Consider the following 23,989-nt stretch of genomic DNA (forward strand, 5'->3'; position numbering starts at 1 on the left):
TGCGGCTCACTGTGTGTGTGTGGGTTGTGCTCACTGTGTGTGTGCGCGTCACTGGTGTTGTCGCTCACTGTGTGTGTGCTCTCACTGTGTGTGTGTGTCTCTCACTGTGTGTGTGTGTGTGCGCTCACTGTGTGTGTGTGTGTGTGTGCGCTCACTGTGTGTGTGTGTCGCCTCACTGTTGTGTGTGTGTGCGCTCACTGTGTGTGTGCTCACTGGTGTGTGTGTGTGTGTGCTCACTGTGTGTGTGTGTGTGTGTGTGCTCACTGTGTGTGTGTGTGTGTGCTCACTGTGTGTGTGCTCACTGTGGTGTGTGTGTGTGCTCACTGTGTGTGTGCTCACTGTGTGTGTGCTCACTGTTGTGTGTGTTGTGTGTGTGCTCACTGTGTGTGTGTGTGTGTTTGTGCTCACTGTGTGTGTGTGTGTGTGTGCTCACTGTGTGTGTGTGTGTGTGTGCTCACTGTGTGTGTGTTGTGTGTGTGTGCTCACTGTGTGTGTGTGTGTGTGCTCACTGTGTGTGTGTGTGTGTGTGCGTGTGTGCTGCTCACTGTTGTGTGTGTGTGTGCGTGTGCTCACTGTGTGTGTGTGTCGCGCGCACTGTGTGTGTGTGTGTGTGTGTGTGTGTGTGTCACAAGACAATGGAGGCTGTGCTATGACACAGCCCCACATGCATCATACTGGGCTTATTCTATGCAGGATGTCCTGTTGTGATTTTCCCCATCCGTTGTTAGTGCTGGGCGCTTTGGCTGTTCTCTAACATCTGATTCAACCAATCAAGGCCTTAAAAATAATAATATTAATAGAGACAGAGACTATAGCCTTGGTTGGTGTTTTGCCCTTTTATGTCTTGGCCTTGTCTGTTTAGCTGTTTACGGCTCATAAAGATATACTGTACACTACCAGCACGATTTACCGCATGTATGGAACAGGATAACAACGTCCTCCAACATCAGGGTCAGCTCCCTACCCGGATCAGTTGTCAGTCCTCGTTCCAATTAGTGGTGTTGTGGTATGTGTCAGGGTCAGCGGTTCAAGGTGGCTGGCTGAGTGCGGTATTAGAGTCAGTGTCATAATGCAGCAGGCTGCTGGCTGCTCCCAGGGTCTCTCTCTCTGCTCCCTCTGTATCTTGGTCTTTCCCTCCATTCTCTCTGTCCGTCTGTCTACTCTCTCCTCCGCTCTGTCTGATTTGAGATGCAAGCAGCCCCATCTCCAGACCTGCATTGAAGCTGACAGTTTGAGGTCAGCCCCTCATGCATATACACCCCCTGAGGGGGGGCGGGGGGGGTGTTTGTGAGAGAGAACATTTTCATGGTGTGTGTGTGTGAGGTCAAGCGGTGGCGGGGGAGGGGGTGTGTTTCTCTTTCCCAGATAAAGCTGTATGCCTACCTACAGGATCAGCAGTTGTGTGTGCTGCTGGAGGAGGATGGACAGCGTTGAATTAGTACCATGCAGGGTGCCAAGACATTGTACTGACTGTTTGTACGTGTTTTTCTTTCTTCTTTCACCACGTTCACTGAATTGGTCCAAAAAGGCTCTTGGAAGTCAAACATAGAAGGCCGGTCGGGTAAATGGTTGTTCTTTATGGTTTCATTCCTCCATTTAGGCTACATCATCATGGTAGTTAGTTTGTGCTTCAAAGAGCGGTGAAAGGGTTAGAAGTGGCCTACTGTGTCAGGAGCATTTCTGAAAATACATCCGTTTAATCACGTGACTCTTATCCGAACACGAATTGGCTGTTACATGAGGACCAATGCTGTGTGGGTGAAAGCTTGAGTTGCATCAAATTATATCAGTGTTATAACACTGCTATGTAGGTTTCATATTCGACCACACACTACCTATCATCCGCGTTATCCACTCCTCCTCATGCGAGGTGTAAAGTATATATTCCACGCTAGACTGAAGCCTCATGTAAGGTTTACCGAGGTTAATCAGATTTTTTTTCGTTCTGAAGTCTCTGCTTTGCATACAGATGACTCATCACCACTGGCTACAGTCCCTCCACCCTGTTAATATCATCACCACTGGCTACAGTCCCTCCACCCTGTTAATATCATCCACCACTGGCTACAGTCCCTCCACCCTGGTAATATCATCACCATTGGCTACAGTCCCTCCACCCTGTTAATATCATCACCACTGGCTACAGTCCCTCCACCCTGTTAATATCATCACCTGGCTACAGTCCCTCCACCCTGTTAATATCATCGCCGCTGGCTACAGTCCCTCCACCCTGTAATATCATCGCCCTGGCTACAGTCCCTCCACCCTGTTAATATCATCGCCGCTGGCTACAGTCCCTCACCCTTAATATCATCGCCGCTGGCTACAGTCCCTCACCCTGTTAATATCATCACCACTGGCTACAGTCCCCCACCCTGTTAATATCATCACCACTGGCTACAGTCCCTCCACCCTGTTAATACCATCACCACTGGCTACAGTCCCTCCACCCTGTTAATATCATCGCCGCTGGCTACAGTCCCTCCACCCTGTTAATATCATCACCAGTATGATTCCCAGAGTGTATGGCCAAAGTTAATCACAGCCTATCATGTGGTTCTCAGTTCCCATAGGTGTGTCTCAAATGGCACCCTATTTCCTATATAGTACAGCACTTTCAAAGGTGGGTCACTACATAGGAAATGGGGTGCATCCTATATGAGACTGTTGGCAGCTACAGTGGCAGTTAATGCTGCCACTTTTCAGGTCAGCCGGTCTGACTGTTGCATTAATACATAGGAATTGTAGGTTCCATCGACTCTGGCCCCACAGCCTTTGATTCTAGTTCAATCTCGCCTCACACCTGTAGGCTCTATTCTCAAGTCATTATTATCAGAGAGGCAAATGATGTGAGAGGCCAGAACGTTTCTTTGATGGCTCAATGGCTAAATCACATTGACATTCTCCCTCTGTGAAAGTGCTACTTTGCCTRCGCACATAATAACATTGACGTTCCTCACATTGAAGGTGCTATTTGGCCTTTGCACACACAGTATCCAGCTGGCGCGCACACACAGACACACACACACACACACACAAAAACCTGTTTGGTATCCTCATGGCTGCATCTATGCATAAAATATGGTGTGAGCACACAGACAAGCACAAGCCTCCTTTCACAAGTGAATATGTGACAGGCAATGTTACGCCCTCACTCTGGTGTGTCCACATGTCTTTCACACACTCTCTGTGTGTGTGTGTGTGTGTGTGTTCCATCCCCAGTGCCAACTAATGGGTTATGGCATCTCGTCTAATTGAAATGATACATCCATTAACACCTTCTGGTCAAAGTGCCAGACTCTAAGGTGTCATATAACACACATTCTGTTCTATTCTCGTGGGAACCTAAAATACATTTCCATTCAGTCTCCGATTTTTCCCAAATCCAAAACCTAACCCTTATCACTTACTGTAACCCCAAGCCCTAAGCTTAAAATACCCTTTGTCCTCATGGGGATGTGGGAAATGGCCCCACGGGGGAACATTTTCCTTGTTTTACTAACCTTGTGGGGACTTTGGACGATTTTCGGTACCCACAAGGATAGAAGAACCAACACACACACCAGCCTCTAGGGTGCCTTTGAACTTGTGGCTTCCATATTGAGTTGACAATACATGACCATATATATCAGTGTTTTTATCTAGAGAGTTGGCTGGGAGGACTGGTGAGGTTTGTGGTTTTCGTTGAGGCGGGTTCTGTGTTTTCTATGTAGTGTTTTTCCTGACGCAATAAGAGCATCTGAAAGTCTCTCTCGTTCTCTGTCTCCCTCTTTTGAAACAGGWATTTAGCCTAATGTGTGAGCAGTTTTGGTATTAAAGCAATTTTTGCTGTTTTAATGTGTTTCTTGGAAAGTATGATATTGAGCCAATAAATTGGATTGAAATTCAAATTCTCTCTCTCGCTCCTTCCCCCGCCCCTCCCTTCCTCTCGCTCTCCTCTAGGGGCCTGAGGCCAGGGCGTCACCCAGAGGACGACGACATAGTGCCTGAGCTGGCCCGCCTGGTCTACCCCCGAGAGAGACCTGACTGGGAGGAGACCATCAGCGCCATGGTGAGATGGCGACCACTGGCAGAGACGCGCGTACACACACACGTACATATATGCACACTAACGTTCAGAAGTTTAAAAGTTTGAACGGTAGTGTACATATCGTATAATAATCGCAGTATCAAATCTCAATGCATATCGTATCGGCACCTAAGTATTATGATATTGTATCGTGAGGTCCCAGTTGTGACGCYCYCACACACACACACACACACACACACACACACACACACACACACACACACACACACACACACACACACACACACACAGCATCCCAGCTTAGCGAGACCCCGGCAGTGTCAGTGCTAATCAAACGTTCAGTAATAAGATAACAAGGCTCCTCTTTGATTGGGGCTTGTTGGCTCCCTGACACCGTTTTATCTCAGTCTCCTTTAATGAACTGATTGTCTTAACTGTTCGGGAAATGTCTTGATATCAAACTGAAATGCTGCATCAACATCCAGCCTCAGCTCCCAATCGTGAAATGATCATGATGCCTCTCATGTACATCATTAATGTAACTTTAGAAGTAGTGGGGGATGTATCAGAACCTAATCTATTGTACATGATTTATGTACACGGAACAAAAATATAAAAGCAAAGTGAGCTGAAATAAGAGACCAGAAATGTTCCATATGCACAAAAAGCTTATTTCGCTTAAATTTTGTGCACAAATTAGTTTACATCCCTGTTAGTGAGCATTTTTCTGTTGCCAAGATAATCTATCCACCTGACAGGTGTGGCATATCAATAAACTGATTAAAGAGCATGATCATTACACAGGTGCACCTTGTGCTGGGGACAATAAAAGGCCAGTCTAAAATGTGCGGTTTTGTTACACAACACAATGCCACAGATGCCTCAAGTTTTGAGGGAGCATGCAATTTGCATTCTCACTGCAGGAATGTCCACCAGAGCTGATGCCAAATAATTTTATGTTAATTTCTCACCCATAAGCCACCCCCAACGTTGATTTAGAGAATTTGGCAACACATCCAGCCGGCCTTACAACCGCAGACCACGTGTAACCACACCAGCCCGGGACCTCCACATCCGGCTTCTTCACCTGCGCGATCGTCTAAGACCAGCCACCCGGAATGGCTGAAGCTGAGGAATATTTCTGTCTGTTATTAAGACTTTTTGTGGGGGGAAAACTGACTGGCTGGGCCTGGCTCCCCAGTGGGCCAAATGGCCAAATGGCTGCGCCTTTGCCCATTAATGTGAAATCCACAGAATACAGCCTAATTTATTTGTTTCAATTGACTGATTTCCTTACATGAACTAACTCACTAAAATCATAGAAATTGTTGCGTTTATATTTTTGTTCAGTATATGTAGGCTAAACTTAAGATGAATTGTAATGACATTGTAGTGTTTAAACAAACCACTTAAATCAGATGATTCAATATTGAATCAATTAATGTGAATATGAATCAATTAATGTAACCCCTCTCATATATAATTAAAGTTATCCCATCTTTTAGTAAATATCTATATTTCTAATACGCCAAAGTCTCCATTAGTGATATGATATCTTAACTCATTAATTTGCTGAAATCATTCACTATTTCAACTCCATCCAAGCTGAAGTATTTTTTTCCCACTCTAACTGAGCTGCATTCAGCAACATGCTATCTGAAATGAGGCCGTCTCCATGGTAACATGCCAGTTGGCCGCCACCATGCTCACTTTGGAACCACAAACATTCAATACAGTGGCAGAGAGACACAGTTGGCGTCCCAAATTGCACCCTATTCCCTATATACTACTCTACTTTTGACAACAACCCTATTGGCCCAGGTCAAACGTAGTGCACTAAATAGGGTATGGGGTGCAAGATGGCACACAGACACAGCCATATCTCTACCGCTAATGAATGTTGATCAGTTTTGAAACATTAAAGACATGGCATATCTGCTGTTCTTTGTTAAATTTTGTATTTTGTTATTATGAAGGGGCCAATACTTGTGAATAAATTTCTCTAAATAAGTCCCACTTGTGGTTTAGGGACATTGTTGTGATAAAAAATGCTATGGTAGTTAGCGGTCACAGTGGGTAGCAGTATGCCCAAATGGCAGTAGCGGACATACGTGGCAGGCAGTGGTTGTTGCGCTGTATTTCAGAGGATGAATAGATCAATAAGTCTGCCAAGCTCTCGGCGTGTCATAACGGTTGACCGAATGCACATTGATAACAGAACATTGGTCAGGTTGTTACTGCAAAAGAGAATGTGTTATCACTGGCTTACTTAGATGCAAATAGGCCTAGAAGAAGAAATYTACATGCTGCATGTGACTAGGCAAATTTACCAGTTGTTAATCGAGAAATACTGTATATTTGAATAACGCCTAAATGTGAAAGTGCAATACATAACCAAAATACTTCACATTCAGCGTCACTTAATGTGACGTAGGCTACTGTGCATAATATCTACCAACTCAAGTGTTCAGGGTGTTCCTTTATTTGGCCAGCTTTGAAGAGACCTTGCCTTCTTTAAGACACAGTTGAATATTTTATAGGTACAACTTCTGGGAATGTTTTGGCTAGACTTCATAAGCCTTTCTTGTCTCTCCCCTAGGGGAAGTACTGAAGTGGTTGCTACCAGTGTTTCCCTGCTCCTAGTAGCTCTTACTAGCCTGGTTTTCACTCTGTATTTACTATAGCAGAAACATTTTCGATGCCAAACAGCAATAACAATGGAGTCGGCTAAAGCAGAAAGAACAAAAAGGGACTGGCACACAGGCTAAGCTGATATTCCCATTCACAGCTAGTGCAGGCCTGACAGGATGCTCTTTGTACCCCGGCCCACCTGGCTCCTGTCTCTCTGACCTCATTGGGAATGCTTATCTGCATATCACCTTCACTGTCTTTGGCTTCAGCCAGCTAGAAAGAGACCAAACRTCTCCACATCTCGTCCTGTCCTCTCTCTCGCTCTCTTTCTCGCTCGCTCTCTCTCTTTCCTGCTCATTCTTTACTTTCCTTACTATCTCTCGCTCGTTCTTTACCATCTCTGGTTCGACTTCTTTCTCTCTGTTAACTTAGTGTTGCTCTTTTCCCTTCCCTGGCGGTCTGTGTTGACACAGGATTATATGATTTAATGTTGTCAAATGCGTTTTAACCTCCCTCTGTCATAGATTAGCCTCTCAGTCATGGGTTCAGGGGTCAGACTTTTCCATGTTGGGTCTCAAACTTAGCTAGTAGGGGCCTGGAGTGGTCTAGCAATTTGTGGGTCTGAATCCGACCGACTGTCCTTCTAACGCACTCTCCTAACTTTACTTCCACTCTTTCACGGTCTGTGTCCAATAAACATAAAAAATATAACAACCAAAAATATATAAGAAGTTGCTTGTCACCACATCTTGGAATTTTTTCTTTGAACAGTATTGCTTTGCGCTGTCCCTAGGTTTCTCTTGCATGCAGGTCAACTCATGGCGTTGTTTGTCAAAGGTGAAGTCACAGGTCATGTATTTACGGGTATGCATTTCTTTTGCGACATGCAGGCGCGGAGTGCTGAGGTCCCCGAGCTGAGCACCGAGCCCCTCCTGCGCTCCTGCAGCAGCACGGCCAGCATGAAGGTCAAGAACGTCAAGAAGTGAGTGGGTCGGCTGACCGAGTAGACTTAGCCCGCCGCATGCCTTCCGAAACTGCCATAACTCACATCTGCTGCACATCTCTCTCGCTCTCTACTTTGATTTCCTCTCRCCCCCCCTTTCTATCTCCCTCTGACTTTGACCCCACTCGATCTCTCCTAAGACCGGTCTCACTCCACATTTGTCTCCTTCACCTTTGTGTCTTCTCCACCTTTGTCTTCTCCACCTCTGTGTCTTATCTCCATTCTCTGTCTCGATCAACCTTTTTCTCTGTCTGGCGCAGATGGACACAGTTGCCTTCTTTCTAGCTCCTAGCCAACTTTGCAGTTTTGTTATTTGTTACATTATTTTATCAGAACATTTCTAGTATTATTACCTACAGCCGAAAATACGTTTTGGACATTAGATTGTCGGTCACTCACCAGAAATTCAACCAGAAATTTGACTTCCCTGACCTGAATCCTTTGGACTCCCCGAGGCAGCCCCATTCATCCTGGGTGCTATACCAAAACGTTGATGCCGCATTAGAGTGAGGAGAAGTGGGGTCCTAGTCGGGCTCAGGCAGCGAGCAAACCATCCACAGCTTCCGAGTATATTACTCGCTAAAGTTCAGTTCGTGGACAGCAAAGTAGACGAGCTCAGAGCGAGGATCTCCTTTCAGAGAGACAGTAATATACTCTGTTTTACAGAATCATGGCGCTCTCCGGATATATTGTCCCTGTCCATACAGCCAGCGGGGTTCTCAGTTCATCGAGCGGATCAGAATTAAGAACTCTCTGTTCTCGCCTCAAACAATAGCATGGTATTTTTTCACTGTAATAGCTACTGTAATTGGAAACTGCAGTTAGATTAACAAGAATTTACGCTTTCTGCCCATTTAAGACATGTCTATGTCCTGGAAAGTTGGCTGTTATATACAACGTCATTCTAGTCACATTTGTGCACGTTAGCAACAAGCATCTCAGTTTCGGGACACCCATTTCGTAGAGGTAAAACAAATATATATGTACCCTAGGCCTACTGGTTGTATGAATTTGGGATCTATCGTCCCACAACTGTCCAAGAGTCTTTGGGCTTCATTCTCGACAAGRTGACCAATAGAATTGGTTACCTTTTCTACTATGGGGGATAGTAGCTTGACATGGGGAAAAGCTTAGCCCCCTATAAGCCTAAGTAAATTTAATGAAGTGGCCAAAATGTATATAGCCTAATTAGCCTACTGTCTATACAGAAATACATATAATCATTCATAAAATCATTCAGAATAGGCTACTAAAGCGTGATTTGGCCACAGAGGATCATTAGCTTCCCCTAGCCTTAAAAGAAAATGCATTGCCTACAGTCTGAAGGAAAGGCAGCATGTGCAATTTGGGCAGCGTGCGCTGCAGATACCAAATAGATGATTATTGAGTTGCGACTGTGAGTGAAATGTAGAGGCCCAGCCAGGCATATATTTTATTATTCAATTGTGGGAAAACATTGTTTGGAAAGCATATGGCTATTTCTGTAAAAATAAGTCAATGAAAAGACTGTAATCTGTGTCAGGTCTAAATCAGTCCCTGATTGGAGGGGAACAATGAATACAAGCAGTGAGTTTGAGGGGTCTAGACACACCATTCACACCACTGTATCAGTGGCAGTCAGTGCCGTTTAAGATGAGGGAGGATTATTATTTTTTCATGAGCATGGGCTTATTTCTATTACATCATATTGGATGACTCTCATTTAATTTTCCAAATCAAAATGTATTTCTCACTTGTGCCGAATACAACAGGTGTAGAACTTACTGTGAAATGCTTACAAGCCCTTAACCAACAATGCATTTCAAGAAATCAAATCAAATTTTATTTGTCACGTACACATGGTTAGCAGATGTTAATGCGAGTGTAGCGAAATGCTTGTGCTTCTAGTTCCGACCATGCAGTAATATCTAACAAGCAATCTAACAATTTCACAACAACTACCTTATACACACACAAGTGTAAAGGAATGAATAAGAATATGTACATAAAAATATTTATGGATGAGCGATGGCCGAACGGCATAGGCAAGATGCAGTAGATGGTATAGAGTACAGTATATACATATGAGATGAGTAATGTAGGGTATGTAAACATTATATAAAGTGGCATTGTTTAAAGTGACTAGTGATACATTTATTACATCCAATTTTTAACTATTAAAGTGGCTAGAGATTGAGTCAGTATGTTGGCAGCAACCACTCAATGTTAGTGATGGCTGTTTAACAGTCTGATGGCCTTGAGATAGAAGCCGTTTCTCAGTCTCTCGGTCCCAGCTTTGATGTACCTGTACTGACCTCGCCTTCTGGATGATAGCGGGGTGAACAGGCAGTGGCTCGGGTGGTTGATGTCCTTGATTATATTTTTGGCACTTCCTGGTAATCGGGTGGTGTACGTGTCCTGGAGGGCAGGTAGTTTGCCCCCGGTGATGCGTTGTGCAGACCTCACTACCCTCTGGAGAGCCTTACGGCCCGACAGGATGCTCTCGATTGTGCATCTGTAAAAGTTTGAGTGTTTTTGGTGACAAGCCGAATTTCTTCAGCCTCCTGAGGTTGAAGAGGCGCTGTTGCGCCTTCTTCACCACGCTGTCTGTGTGGGTGGACCATTTCAGTTTGTCCGTGATGTGTACGCCGAGGAACTTAAAACTTACTACCCTCTCCACTACTGTCCCGTCGATTTGGATAGGGGGGGGTGCTCCCTCTGCTGTTTCCTGAAGTCCACGATCAGCTCCTTTGTTTTGTTGACGTTGAGTGTGAGGTTATTTTCCTGACACCACACTCCGAGGGCCATCACCTCCTCCCTGTAGGCCGTCTCGTCGTTGTTGGTAATCAAGCCTACCACTGTAGTGTCGTCTGCAAACTTGACGATTTGAGTTGGAGTTAAGAAAATATTTACTAAATAAACTAAAGTAAAAAATTAAAAGTAACAAAATTAAAGTTTATAACAATAACGTGGCTATATACAGGGGGTTCCAGTACTGAGTCAATGTGTGGGGGTACAGGTTAGTCGAGGTAGTTTATACATGTAGGTTGGGGTAAAGTGACTGCATAGATAATAAACAGCGAGTAGCAGCAGTGTAAAAACAAGAGGGGTCAATGTAAATAGTCTGTGTGGCAATTTGATTAATTGTTCAGCAGTCTTATAGCTTGGGGGTAGAAGCTGTTGTGCCTTTTGGACCTAGACTTGGCAACTCTTATATAGGTCCTGGATGGCAAGAAGCTTGGCCACAGTGATGTATTGGGCCGTACACACTACCCTCTGTAGTGCTTTACGGTCAGATGCCGTGCAGTTGCCATACCAGGCGGTGATGCAATCGGTCAGGATGCTCTCGATGGTGCCACTGTCTAACTTTTAGAGGATCTGGGGACCCATGCCAAATCTTTTCAGTCTCCTGAGGTGGAAAAGGTGTTGTCGTGCATTCTTCACGACTGTCATGGTGTGTTTGGACCATGATAGTTGGTGAGGTGGACACCAAGGAACTTGAAACTCTCGACCTGCTCCACTACAGCCCCGTCGACGTTTCCTGTAGTCCACAATCATCTCCTTTGTCTTGCTCACATTGAGGGAGAGGTTGTTGTCTTGGCACCACACTGCAAGGTCTCAGCCTGTAAGGAGGTCAGTCTCATCGTTGTCGGTGATTAGGCCTACCACTGTTGTCGTCAACTAATTTAATGATGGTGTTAGTCGTGCTTGGCCACGCAGTTGTGGGTGAACAGGGAGTACAGGAGGGGGACTAAGCACGCACCCCTGAGGGGCCCCAGTGTTGAGGATCAGCGTGGCAGATGTGTTGTTGCCTATCCTTACCACCTGGGGTCAGGAAGTCCAGGATCCAGTTGCAGAGGAAGGTGTTTAGTCCCAGGGTCCTTAGCTTAGTGATGAGCTTTCTGGGCACTATGGTGTTGAACGTTGAGCTGTAGTCAATGAACAGCATTCTCACATAGGTGTTCCTTTTGTCCAGGTGGTAAAGGGCATTGTGGAGTGCAATAGAGATTGCGTAATCTGTGGATCTGTTGGGGCGGTATGCGAATCGGAGTYGGTCTAGGGTTTCCGGGATGATGGTGTTGATGACCAGCCTTTCAAAGCATTTCATGGCTACCGACGTCAGTGCTACGGTGTGGTAGTCATTTAGACAGTTTACCTTAGTGCTCTTGAGCACAGGGACTATGGTGGTCTGCTTGAAACATGTTGGTATTACAGACTCGGTCAGGGAGAGGTTGAAAATGACAGTGAGGACACTTGGTCCGCGCATGCGCTAAGTACATGCCCTGGTAATCCGTCTGGCCCCGCTGCCTTGTAAATGTTGACCTGTTTAATGGTCTTGCTCACATTGGCTACGGAGAGTGTGATCACGCAGTCGTCCGGAACAGCCGGTGCTCTCACGCATGCTTCAGTGTTGCTTGCCTCGAAGCGAGCATGAAAGGCATTTCGCTTGTCTGGTAGGCTCGTGTCACTGGGCAGCTTGAGGCTGTGTTTCCCTTAGTAGTTCGTAATAGTTTGCAAGCCCTGCCACATCCAACAACCATCAGRGCCGGTGTAGTACGATTCAATCTTACTGTTTGATGTTTCATCTGAGGGCATAGCGGGATTTCTTATAAGCTTCCGGATTAGTGTCCCGCTCATTGAAAGCGGTAGCTCTAGCCTTTAGCTCGGTGCGAATGTTGCCTGTAATCCATGGCTTCTGGTTAGGATATGTACTTACTGTCACTGTGGGGATGACGTTGTCGATGCACTTATTGATGAAGCTGGTGACTCATTGCCACTGGATGAATCCCGGAACATATTCGAGTGTGCTAGAATACAGTCCTGTAAGCGTCCGCATCATCTGACCACTTCCATATAGAGCGAGTCACTGGTACTTCCTTTTTTAGTTTTGGCTTGTAAGCAGGAATCGGGAGGATAAAGGCGGTCTAGTTTTTTTTCCCTCTGGGAAAATGCTGGTAGAAATGAGGTAAAACGGATATAACGTTGCCTGCATTAAAGTCCCCGGCCACTAGGAGCTCCGCTTCTGGATGAGCTTTTTCTTGTTTGCTTATGGCCTAATACCGCTCGTTTAGTGCAGTCTTAGTGCCAGCATCGGTTTTTGGTGGTAAATAGACGGCAACGAATAATATAGTGAGAACTCTCTTGGTAGATAGTGTGGTCTATAGCTTATCATGAGGTACTCTACGTCAGGCGAGCAATACATTGAGAGTTCTTTAATATTAGACATCGCACACCAGCTGCTATTGACAAATAGACCCCCCCCCTCCGCCCGTCAACTTTCCAGACGTAGCTGCTCTGTCCTTCCGATGCACAGAAAACCCAGCCAGCTCTATATTTTTTGGCTTAGGCCATGAGGTTGCTACAACCTAGCCTATGAATGAAAGTTTACAAACGTAGGTGCACACAGGGTGAGAGACAAATTTTAGGTGATATAGGGTGTAATCATTAGTCCAACAGTTGCAAACAAGCGTTTCTATTGGACAAATTCAGGTATGTTTATCCCCGTTTTGTTCTGTTTGCTTGCGCTTAAGAAATGTTTTTCAACAGAATCGGCGGAATGAATACAACTCTGATCACACGCAAACAGAGTTCACTTTCATAACAGCCACGTTGTATTCCTTCTCTTCCCTTCGCTTGTGGACTTCAACGCATCCGCTGTATGTGACCAGGCGAAAAAAAACGTTCCAAGCCAAACTGCTACACACAGCCTACATCGTTGTCACCATATTAGCCGAAGTAACGTCATAGTCAACATAGCTAATATAACTAACGTGTTAGTAAACCTGCTACAATCATGCAGTAATGTTAGTGTACAGTAAGCAGTTACACCGGCGGGCCCCGGTGGCAATAAATGAATAATACCAAAAGCTTATCTTGACTTGGAAGAGTTCCTGTGTTGTGTTGGAAGTCATAGCCAGCTAGCTAACATAGCATCCCTCTGGTTGAGCAGGGTGTTTCAGTAGGCTAAACTAGCTAGCTGCATTTGTAGCTAAGTAAGTGAAACAAAGTGAAAAAAAATACTTTATTTCTCTCTTGCTTCTCCTTCATTTTGGAAGAAATTAATTTGTTAAAAACTGTTCAACTATTGTGCATCGCTCTTGAGTCAACTACTTAACACATTTTATACACTGCAGTGCTAGCAAGCTGTAGCTTATGCTTTCAGTACTAGATACATTATCTGATCCTTTTATTGGGTGGACAACATGTCAGTTCATGCTGCAAGAGCMCTGATAGGCTGGAGGACGTCCTCCGGAAGTTGTCATAATTACTGTGTGTAAGTCTATGGAAGGGGGTGAGAACCATGAGCATACTAGGTTTTGCATTGAAGTCATTGTACCCAGAGGAGGACGGAAGCTAGCTGTCCTCAGACTACACCATGGTGCTACCCTACAGAGTGCTGTTGAGGCTACTGTAGACCTTCTTTGCAAAATAGTGTTTTAATCAGTTATTTGATGACGCGATTATATTAATATAGTTTTATCTAAAAATTATTACTTTAAACGTTTTACAATGTTTATGAAATTTACTGAGGAGGATGGTCCTTCCCTTCCTCCTCTGAGGAGCCTCAACTGTCCTGTGTATATATGTATTTATATTCTGGACTCGTTCTGATATTGCTCGTTCTCATATGTCTTCATTTCTTGTTCTTTAAAAATATATATTTTTGATCATGTATGTATTTTGTTTTGCTAGATATTGCTGCATTGTTGGAGCTAGAAACATAAGCATTTCGCTGCACCTGCGATAACATCTGCGAAACTGTGTGTGTGACCAATACATTTTTATTTGAGTTCTCTACCTCTCACTCTCTCGTTATGTCTCTCAGACCTGGCCCTTTCTTTCCCTCACTCGCTTACATTTTTCAGTTTCTATCTGATTTTAGCTAGTTTTGCCCTCTTCCACCACCCTCCTCTCTTGTACCATCTGTTTTCTTCTTCTCTATCCCCCCACCTAGGGCTGTGGTAGTCATAATATTTTGTTAGCCTGAATGAAGATGAAGAAAATGAAGAAAATGTATTTCAGAAGAACAGAATATGAGTTGGCCAACTGTAGGCCTATGGTATCAAATACATTTTTATTTGTCACATGCGCCGAATACAGGTGTAGACCTTACAGTGAAATGCTTACTTACAAGCCCTTAACCAACAATGCAGTTTTAAGAAAATACCTAAAAAAATAGAAAAGTAAGAGATAAGAATAACAAATAATTAAAGAGCAGCAGTAAATGACAATATACCAGTGTCGAGGTACTTGAGGTAATATGTACATGCAGGTAGAGTTATTAAAGTGACTATGCATAGATGATAACAGAGCAGCAGCAGTGTTCSGGGGGGGGGGGCAATGCAAATAGTGTGGGTAGCCATTTGATTAGCTGTTCAGGAGTCTTATGGCTTGGGGGTAGAAGATATTTAGAAGCCTCTTGGAAAAATTCACATTTCTTATATTAAGCAAAACAGACAGCACATTACATTTTTTTAAACATTTTTACGGATAGCCAGGGGCACACTCTAACACTCATACATAATTTAAAAACAAAGCATTTTTGGTTAGTGAGTCCGCCAGATCAGAGGCAGTCGGGATGACCAGGGAGGTTCTCTTGATAAATGTGTGAATTGGACCATGTTCCTGTCCTGTTAAGCATTTAAAATGTAACTAGTACTTTTGGGTATTAGGGAAAATGTATGGAGTAAAATGTACATTATTTTATTTAGGAATGTAGCGGAGCAAAAGTTGTCAAAAATATAACGTAAAGTACAGATATCCCCACAAAAAATGTATGTAGTACTTTAAAGTATTTTTACTAAAGTACTTTACACTACAGCCATTATTAAATGGGCAAGGGGAATAAAGACTCATCTGTGTGCACTGGAATACCAAATGGAGGCTTTACCGCTGGTCTGTTTTGTTGGCTACTTGGGTTTTATAGCAGAGCATGTGCTTTATGAGCAGCAGAGAAATACATATAAGAACCCTTAACTCACTCCATGCATCAACCACTGTTTGAGGAGCATGCTCTCGCTGCCTGACTGTTGGATGTTCCGTCCAAATTCTGTATGCAATGGGCACTCAACCAAGTGAAATCATTTTTTCACATCGAGACATACACTATGCAGTGCATTTGGGAAGTATTCAGACTCCTTAACTTTTTCAACATTTTGTTACGTTACAGCCCTATTCTAAAATGGATTAAATAAAACATTTTCTTGAGCAATCTACACACAAATACCCTATAATGACATCTTATTTACATAACTATTCTTTGCTTTTAGACTTGAAATTGATCTCAGGTGGACCCAGTTTACATTGATTATCCTTGATGTTTCTACTACTTGAGTCCACCTGTGGTAAATTCAATTGATTGGGCATGATTGTGAAAGGCACACACCTGTCTATATATGGTCTCACAGTTGACTGTATATGTCAGAGCAAAAACCAAGCCATGAGGTCAAAGGAATTGTCCGTAGAGTTCCGAGACAGGATTGTGTCTCGGCACAGATCTGGGGAAGGGTACCYAAACATGTCTGCAGCATTGAAGGTCCCCAAAAACACAATGGCCTCCATCATTCTTAAATCGAGGAAGTTTGGATCCACCAAGACTCTTCCTAGAGCTGGCCGCCCAGTCAAACTGAGCAATTGGGGGAGAAGGGGCTTGGTCAGAAGGGGCTTGGTCAGAGAGGTGACCAAGAACCCAATGGTCATTCTGACAGAGCTCCAGAGTTCCTCTGTAGGGATGAGAGAACCTTTCAGAAGGACAACCATCTCTGTAGCACTCCACCAATCAGGCCTTTATGGTAGTGGCCAGATGGAAGCCACTCCTCAGTAAAAGGCACATGACAGCCCGCTTGGAGTTTGCCAKAAGGCASCTKAAGACTATCAGACCATGAGAAGCAAGATTCTCTGGTCTGATGAAACCACGTCTGGAGGAAACCTGGCACCATCCCTACGYTGAAGCACAGTGGTGGCAGCATCATGCTGTGGGGATGTTTTTTAGTGGCAGGGACTGGGAGACTAGTCTGGATCTAGGCAAAGATGAACAGAGTAAAGTACAGAGATCCTCGATTTAAAAAAGAAACCTGCTCCAGAGCGCTCAGGACTTCAGACTGGGGCAAAGGTTCACCTTCCAACAGGACAACGACCCTAAGCACACAGCCAAGACAATGCAGGCGTGGTTTGGGGGCAAGTCTCTGTCCTTGAGTGACCCAGCAAGAGCCCGGACTTGAACCCGATCGAACATCTCTGGAGAGACCTGAAGTTAGCTGTACATCAACTCCTCCTGTCCAACCCGACAGAGCTTGAGAGGATCTSCAGAGAAGAATGGGAGAAACTCCCRAAATACAGGTGTGACAAGCTTGTAGCYTCATACCCAAGAAGACTTGATGCTGTAATCACTGCCAATGGTGTTTCAACAAAGTACTGAGTAAAGGCCTTGAATACTTATATAAATGTGTTATTTCAGTTTTTATTWWTAATAAATTAGCAAAAATGTCACTTTTTGCTTTGTCATTATGGGGTATTTTGTATAGATTGAGTAAAAAAAATGATTTWATCGTTTTTAAAATATGTCTGTAACGTAACAAAATGTGGAAAAAGTCGAGGGGTCTGAATACTTTAGGAAGGCGCTATGTATACAAAAGCATGTGGACACCCCTTCAAATGAGTGGATTTGGCTGTTTCAGCCACCCATTGATGACAGGTGTATAAAATTGAGCACACAGCCATGCAATCTCTATAGACAAACAATGGCAGTAGAATGGCCTTACTGAAGAGCTCAGTAACTTTCAACGTGGCACCCGTTGTAGGATGCCACGTTTTCAACAAGTCAGTTTGTCAAATTTCTACCCTGGTAGGGCTGCCCCGGTCAACTCTACGTGCTGTCATTGTGAAGTGGAAATGTCTGTGATCAACAACGGCTCAGCTCTTAAGTGTTAAGACTTAAAACCACACAAGTTCACAGAATGGGACCGCGGATTGCTGAAGCGCGTAGCGCATTAACATTGTCTGTCCTCGGTTGCAACACTCGCTACCGAGTTCCAAACTGCCTTTGTATGCAACGTCAGCACAAGAACTGTTCGTCGGGAGCTTCATGAAATAGGTTTCCATGGCCGAGGAGCTGGCAGTCCAACGGATGAGTCTGGGTTTTGGCGGATGCCAGGAGAACGCTACCTGCCCAAATGCATAGTGCCAACTGTAAAGTGTGGTGGAGGAGGAATAGTGGTCTAGGGCAGTTTTTCATGGTTTGGACAATGCCCCTTAGTTCCAGTGAAGGGAAATCTTAACACTACAGCATACAATTACATTCTAGACGACTCTGTGCTTTCAACTTTGTGGCAACAGTTTGGGGAAGGCCCTCTTCTGTTTCAGCATGACAATGCCGTCGTGCACAAGGCAAGGTCCGTATTGAAATGGTTTGTCAATCGGTGTGGAAGAACTTAACTGGCAATAGAGCCCTGAGTACCAGACCATTAGGACCTGATGGTAGTTAGCAGGTTGGGTACTACCAAAGCATGTCCAGAGGGCATAAAAGGAGATGACCGTGACTCAATCATCACGTGGAATTTTACTGCGGTCATGACTGCTGGTGTGGCAGTAATACAGTCATRGCAACAGCCTGTCCCCCACCCCCTTTGCACTCTGACCTCAACCCCATCAAACACTTTTGGGATGAATTGGAACGTTGACTGTGAGCCAGGCCAAATCGCCCYACKTCASTGATGCTCTTCTTGTTATAGCAGCAAAGGGGGACCAACTCCGTATTAGTGCCCATGATTTTGGAATGAGATGTTCGACGAGCATGAGTCCACATACTTTTGGTCATGTGGTGTATTTAACTAAACTGTTGGCAGCCCGTCTGCTCGCTCCAGAAAGGAATAAAGGAGAGAGGAGATGGAAACGCATCGTGTTGAGATATACTGTATAGCTAAAGGTAGGGTGTCTCCAGGCCCAATTACTATTCAATCAAATACAAATTCACTTTCTGAATTCTAACTGTAAGCCGCCCTGCACAATCAATGAACCAACAGCATCGCCTATATGTTATTTTTCCAACCTCATGGATAGAAATGTTGAAGCGTAGCATAAGGTAACCAAGTCCATCCAGTATCCATAATAATACAGTTCACGCTCAAAGGCGATTCTTAAAATAGAATAATCATTTCAGAGTATAGGCTAGACCAACTATGTACCAATGACATCTTAAATCCTTTTTGTTTTATGTTTTTCTGCCATGCAAAATWTGCGGTAGGCAATGTATTGTATAATGGCACAATCATCATTTTTATATTTTTGGGGCCTGGGCTCATAAGCCTATACATATGCGCTAATATGCGTATGGCTGTTTTGAATGAATCATCACCTTAGAGAGCGCTGTCTATTTCATTGTTATGTTTTTGAAACYACATCCATGTTTTACAGTGTTTCAACCCACTGTTGAACTTCTTTCTTCAAATTGATCATCACAGTGAGGTTAGTTTTAATGTATGATAGGCCTACAGTTTTGATGAGATTTTTTGATTGCCTTTGCATTGATGTCAGAGCGGTTAGAGGGACAATAGAGCCCTGAGTACCAGGCCATTGGGACCTGATGGTAGTTAGCAAGTTGGGTACTACCAAAGCATGTCCAGAGGGCATAAAAGGAGATGACCGTGACTCAACGGTCATGTGGAATTTTACTGTGGTCATGACTGCTATTGTGGCAGTAATACGGTCATCGCAACAGCCCGTCCCCCACGCCCTTTACACTCTTCATTCTCTGACAGGCCCTTAGGCCTGGCTTCGTCCTAACCACTGTCTGTCTCTCTTTCAGATTGTCCTTTACCAAAGGCCACTTCCCCAAGCTGGCTGAGTGCGCCCACTTCCACTACGAGAACGTGGACTTTGGCGCCATCCAGGTAAGCAAGCACTTAGCAGGGCACTATGGATGCTGCAATGTTGTTCATAAATGGTGAATCATCTGGTGTGTCAAGGTACCTACCTTGGTTGTGATATGATATATTTATATTGCAATGAAAACTGTGGAGTTGTTTTGAGTGGAATATCACTGTATAGCCAGTGCTAATCTTTGCTGGTTACATAGTTCATGAAGACATTTTGCCAGTGGTATTAGGTGGTTGTGATTTGCTGGGACCATTTGTTAACAATCCTGAAAGAATGGTAGGAGAGACCTTGCTGTGTGGCTGTATTGAGCATGTTGTGTGTGTGTGTGTGTGTGTGTGGACCCCTGTAGCAGAAGAGGCCTCTGGCTCAAGGAGAAATGGAAGGGATGTTAAGTGTAATTAACATGCCTCACCAATGAGCAGCACCAGCTGTTGTTGCTTTCTCCCCTCCCCACCCAAACATGACATTAAGAGGCCTTCCTGTACGCCATGACTCCTACACTGGCTTCCTCTCTCCTTGCCTCCTCTTTTCTTGTCTCCTCTTCTCCTTGTCTCCCTTGAAAAAATTCAACTTTAGTATTGAGGTCATTTTCCTTCCATTGCCTAGAAATGTATTGTAGAAGATCTTAGTGCGAAAGATCTTTTATGTTTTTGGGAAACTCGCCCCTGATGTGAAAGAACCGGAGAAGTGGAAGCAAATTCCCCGCAAATTCCCCCAGCGCTGATGAAGTAAGAAAGCAAAGATGTTGTCTCTCCTTTGTCAGCACGTTGTTACAGGTAGACCCTGTGTTAATAGTTGSCTATGTTTTCCGGTGGGTTGTACTCTGTCGACCAAGCATTTATCCTTACAAAATCTGATATTGGTTTCTGTTTACTATACTGTATGCAAAGCTATCCAGCATCCATTCTAAACTGAGAATAGGAGGGAAGCAACACCGAGCGGCAAGTAGTACAAATCTCCTAATCCAAGTCTTTATATCAGAATGTTTATCTACGTGGCAAAAATCCACACACATTTGCATGAGAGGCATTTCCACCAGTCACATCTGCACTGTTACCCAATGGATATTACATCATAAATCCGCTATACGTAATGCTTAATTCCCACTTCTGCCGACTCCTTCCTCTATTGATTGCTTCTCCATATGGTGAAAGGAGAGGTTTATTATCTGAGCCTGGCCCAATGGCTCCCTCCCTGTGCAGACTGAGGAGACACACACACACACAGAAGGGGCTGCAATGCCACCAGGGAACCCAGAGCTCCACAGTTGTTGTGATGCTAGAGAGGATWAAGGCTGTCGGATAATGGAACGCTCACACACTGATCATGATGCACGCACTCACGCGCACATGCACACACGTCGGCAGGAAAACGAGCGGTTCGGCGCATTTGGCCGGTAACCGAAAGGTTGTTGGTTTGAATCCCCGAGCCGAGTAAAAATCTGCCAATGTCCCCTTCAGCAAAGCACTTAACCCTAAATGCTCCTGTAAGTAGCTCTGGATAAGAGAAACTGCTAAATTACTAAACATGTAAAATTATAGACAGTAGATCTGCAAGAACTGGGAGAGGACCAGAACATTCTGAATCCTGTTATGATAATATTTCAGAAGTAGCGTGGAAACTGTCATCCCCTCGTTTGTGATGAATTATGATGTAGTTCTTTTCCGCGTCCAGTAGAGGTCAGCATTGTCTCAGAATTGTTAACGCAGATAGACTCCAGGAAGATGATGTAGCGTCGTGGTGGGCAGAATCCTGCGTTGACTTTCCACTTTCTCTCCACCAGGAGGCTTCACTAACCAGCACAATCACATCGTGATACTAAAAAATTAATTAGCATCATTCTAAATCACCATTGGCTAAAGAACAAGTGTTCCACACAGATCKTTTACATTCTGTGATTCWATATGCAATTCTATGCTTCTGCCATTCTCAGATGGCATGTATGGCTGCTGTTTTCCCAGCTGGGTTTCGTCTACTCTATGCTGGCTCTGTTCCTCTGTGGCTGCTCGCTGCATTTCAGCCTGACTCGTGGTGGTTTTAGGAGTGCTTTGTAATTACGGCTCCCTTTTGTATTACTTCCCTGGCCTGCATGTTTTCTGCATTGGTTTCTTCAGGGTTGGTCGGTATGCCAAGGTTTCCTCTCCCTGTGAACAGTCACACTGTCGTGTGTAACTGTATCCTGCTGTCATCTTCACTGTTAGGACAGACAGAAACCCTATGTGAAGACCCGAAAAAAGGCCTCCTTCCTTCCATTTGTTCTTCACATATCTTGAAGTATCTGATCTGAAAATATCTCTGATCTGAAATGAAAATGATTTATTCAAAGAAAGAGGGTGCGTTTTATTCACACAGGGCTCTTTGTCCTGTTTTCACCAAAGACCACACTAGATCAGCGGTTGTTGGAGGAAAGGACGGGGGGAGAGGAAGGTAAACCTTTGGAGTGAGGAGGAGGATTTGGGAATAGAAGCTTATTGATTGAAAACTCTGATGTATTGGGAATCATTGAAGACAGGCTGGCTTTTGACAGCAATCTCTTAATTGGTAATGATTCTGTAAAGCCCAGTAAGATAATGCGTTTCCACCCGACAAAGATTTTTTGTAGTTCAGCCAAGAGGGTTTTTGGTAACTGTCACTGTCTGTGAAATGATTCTATCTCGCCCATAGACCTGTTTGCCCCTATAGGTACAGCTGAATGGGATACACTGGTCCCAGTTTCCCCTTTGTCTAGAATTTAGACTTGAAGCTCTAACAGTAGGTTCAAACCAAATAGTTCATCCTTATTCTAACCTAATATCAGACAGTGACTGAGCAGCAGGCTTCATAGAAAGCCAGCCATTTAAATTTCCACCCATCAATTGGTCTCGTAAGCAGTTTAGTATTGACACTTTCATGTCACCCACAGACAGACATGTCAGCCCCTCTCTCGGATATTAGGCTACTTAAGGTGGTCCGCGTCTGTTCAGTGGGGGTTACCTAGTCTTCTTTCGGCTTTTATTTGTTAGTCTCACCTAAATACACTATATACAAAAGTATGTGGACACTCCTTCAAATGAGTGGATTCGGCTATTTCAGCCACACCCATTGCTGACAAGTGTATAAAATCGAGCACACGGCCATGCAATCTCCATAGACAAACGTTGGGAGTATAATGGCCTTATTGAAGAGCTCAGTGACTTTTCAACATGGCACCGTCATAGGACGCCACCTTTCCAACAAGTCAGTTAGTCAAATTTCTGACCTACTAGAGCTGCCCCGGTCAACTGTAAGGGCTGTTATTGTGAAGTGGAAATGTCTAGGAGCAACAATGGCTCATCCCTGAAGTGGTAGGCCACACAAGCTCATAGAACGGGATCGCCCAGTCCTTAAGCGGGTAGCGTGTAAAAATCGTCTGTCATTGGTTGCAACACTCACTACCGAGTTCCAAACTGCCTCTGGAAGCAACTTCAGCACAATAACTGTTCTTTGGGAGCTTCATGAGATGGGTTTCCGTGTTCAAGCAGCCGCACACAAGCCTAAGATCACCATGAGCAATGCCAAGTGTAGGCTGGAGTGGTGTAAAGCTTGCCGCCATTGGACTCTGGTGCAGTGGAAACACGTTCTCTGGAGTGATGAATCACGCTTCACCATCTGGCAGTCCAACGGACCAATCTTAGTTTGGCGGATGTCATTAGAACGCTACCTGCCCTAATGCATAGTGCCAACGGTACATTTTGGTGGAGGAGGAATAGTGGTCTGGGGCTGTTTTTCATGGTTTGGGCTAGGCATACAACGATATTCAAAAGGATTCTGTGCTTCCAACTTTGTGGCAGCAGTTTGGGGAAGGCTCTTTCCTGTTTCAGCATGACAATGCCCCCGTGCACAAAGCGAAGTCCATACAGAATTTTTTGTGGAAGAAATTGACTGGCCTGCACAGAGCCCTGGCCTCAACCCCATCGAACAACATTGGGATGAATTGGAACGCAACAGTAGTAGGCCTGATTACCAACAATGACGAGACCTCCTACAGGGAGGAGGTGAGGGCCCTGGGAGTGTGGTGCCAGGAAAATAAAGAACCTCACTCAATGTCAACAAAACAAAGGTGAGCTGATCGTGGACTTCAGGAAACAGCAGAGGGAGCACGCCCCTATCCACATCGACAGGACCGCAGTGAAGGTGGAAAGCTTCAAGATCCTCMGCGTACACATCACTGACAAACTGAAATGGTCCACCCACACCGACAGTGTGGTGAAGAAGGCGCAACAGTGCCTCTTCAACCTCAGGAGGCTAAATTTGSCTTGGCCCCTAAGACCCTCACAAACTTTTACAGATGCACAATTGAGAGCATCCTGTCGGGCTGTATCACCGCCTGGTACGGCAACTGCACCCCCTGCAACCGCAGGGCTCCCAAAGGGTTGTGCGATATGCACAATGCATCACCGGGGGCAAACTACCTGTCCTCCAGGACACCTATAGCACTCGATGTCACAGGAAGG

At 44.7% G+C, this 23,989-nt stretch overlaps 1 protein-coding gene across 3 annotated transcripts in view; it reads left to right on the forward strand.

Moving 5' to 3' along the window:
* arhgap32b (Rho GTPase activating protein 32b) overlaps nucleotides 1–23,989 on the forward strand; it is a 210,639-nt gene that overhangs the window by 98,272 nt on the left and 88,378 nt on the right. For all 3 annotated transcript variants that reach the window (XM_024013752.1, XM_070449358.1, XM_024013751.1), the window contains 3 exons: nucleotides 3,943–4,051; nucleotides 7,552–7,643; nucleotides 19,447–19,531. In XM_024013752.1, the coding sequence (XP_023869520.1) occupies nucleotides 3,943–4,051; nucleotides 7,552–7,643; nucleotides 19,447–19,531 (286 nt within the window). The remainder of the gene's footprint in view (nucleotides 1–3,942; nucleotides 4,052–7,551; nucleotides 7,644–19,446; nucleotides 19,532–23,989) is intronic.

The sequence above is a fragment of the Salvelinus sp. IW2-2015 genome, linkage group LG20, assembly GCF_002910315.2.
Source record: "Salvelinus sp. IW2-2015 linkage group LG20, ASM291031v2, whole genome shotgun sequence".
Taxonomy (NCBI): domain Eukaryota; kingdom Metazoa; phylum Chordata; class Actinopteri; order Salmoniformes; family Salmonidae; genus Salvelinus; species Salvelinus sp. IW2-2015.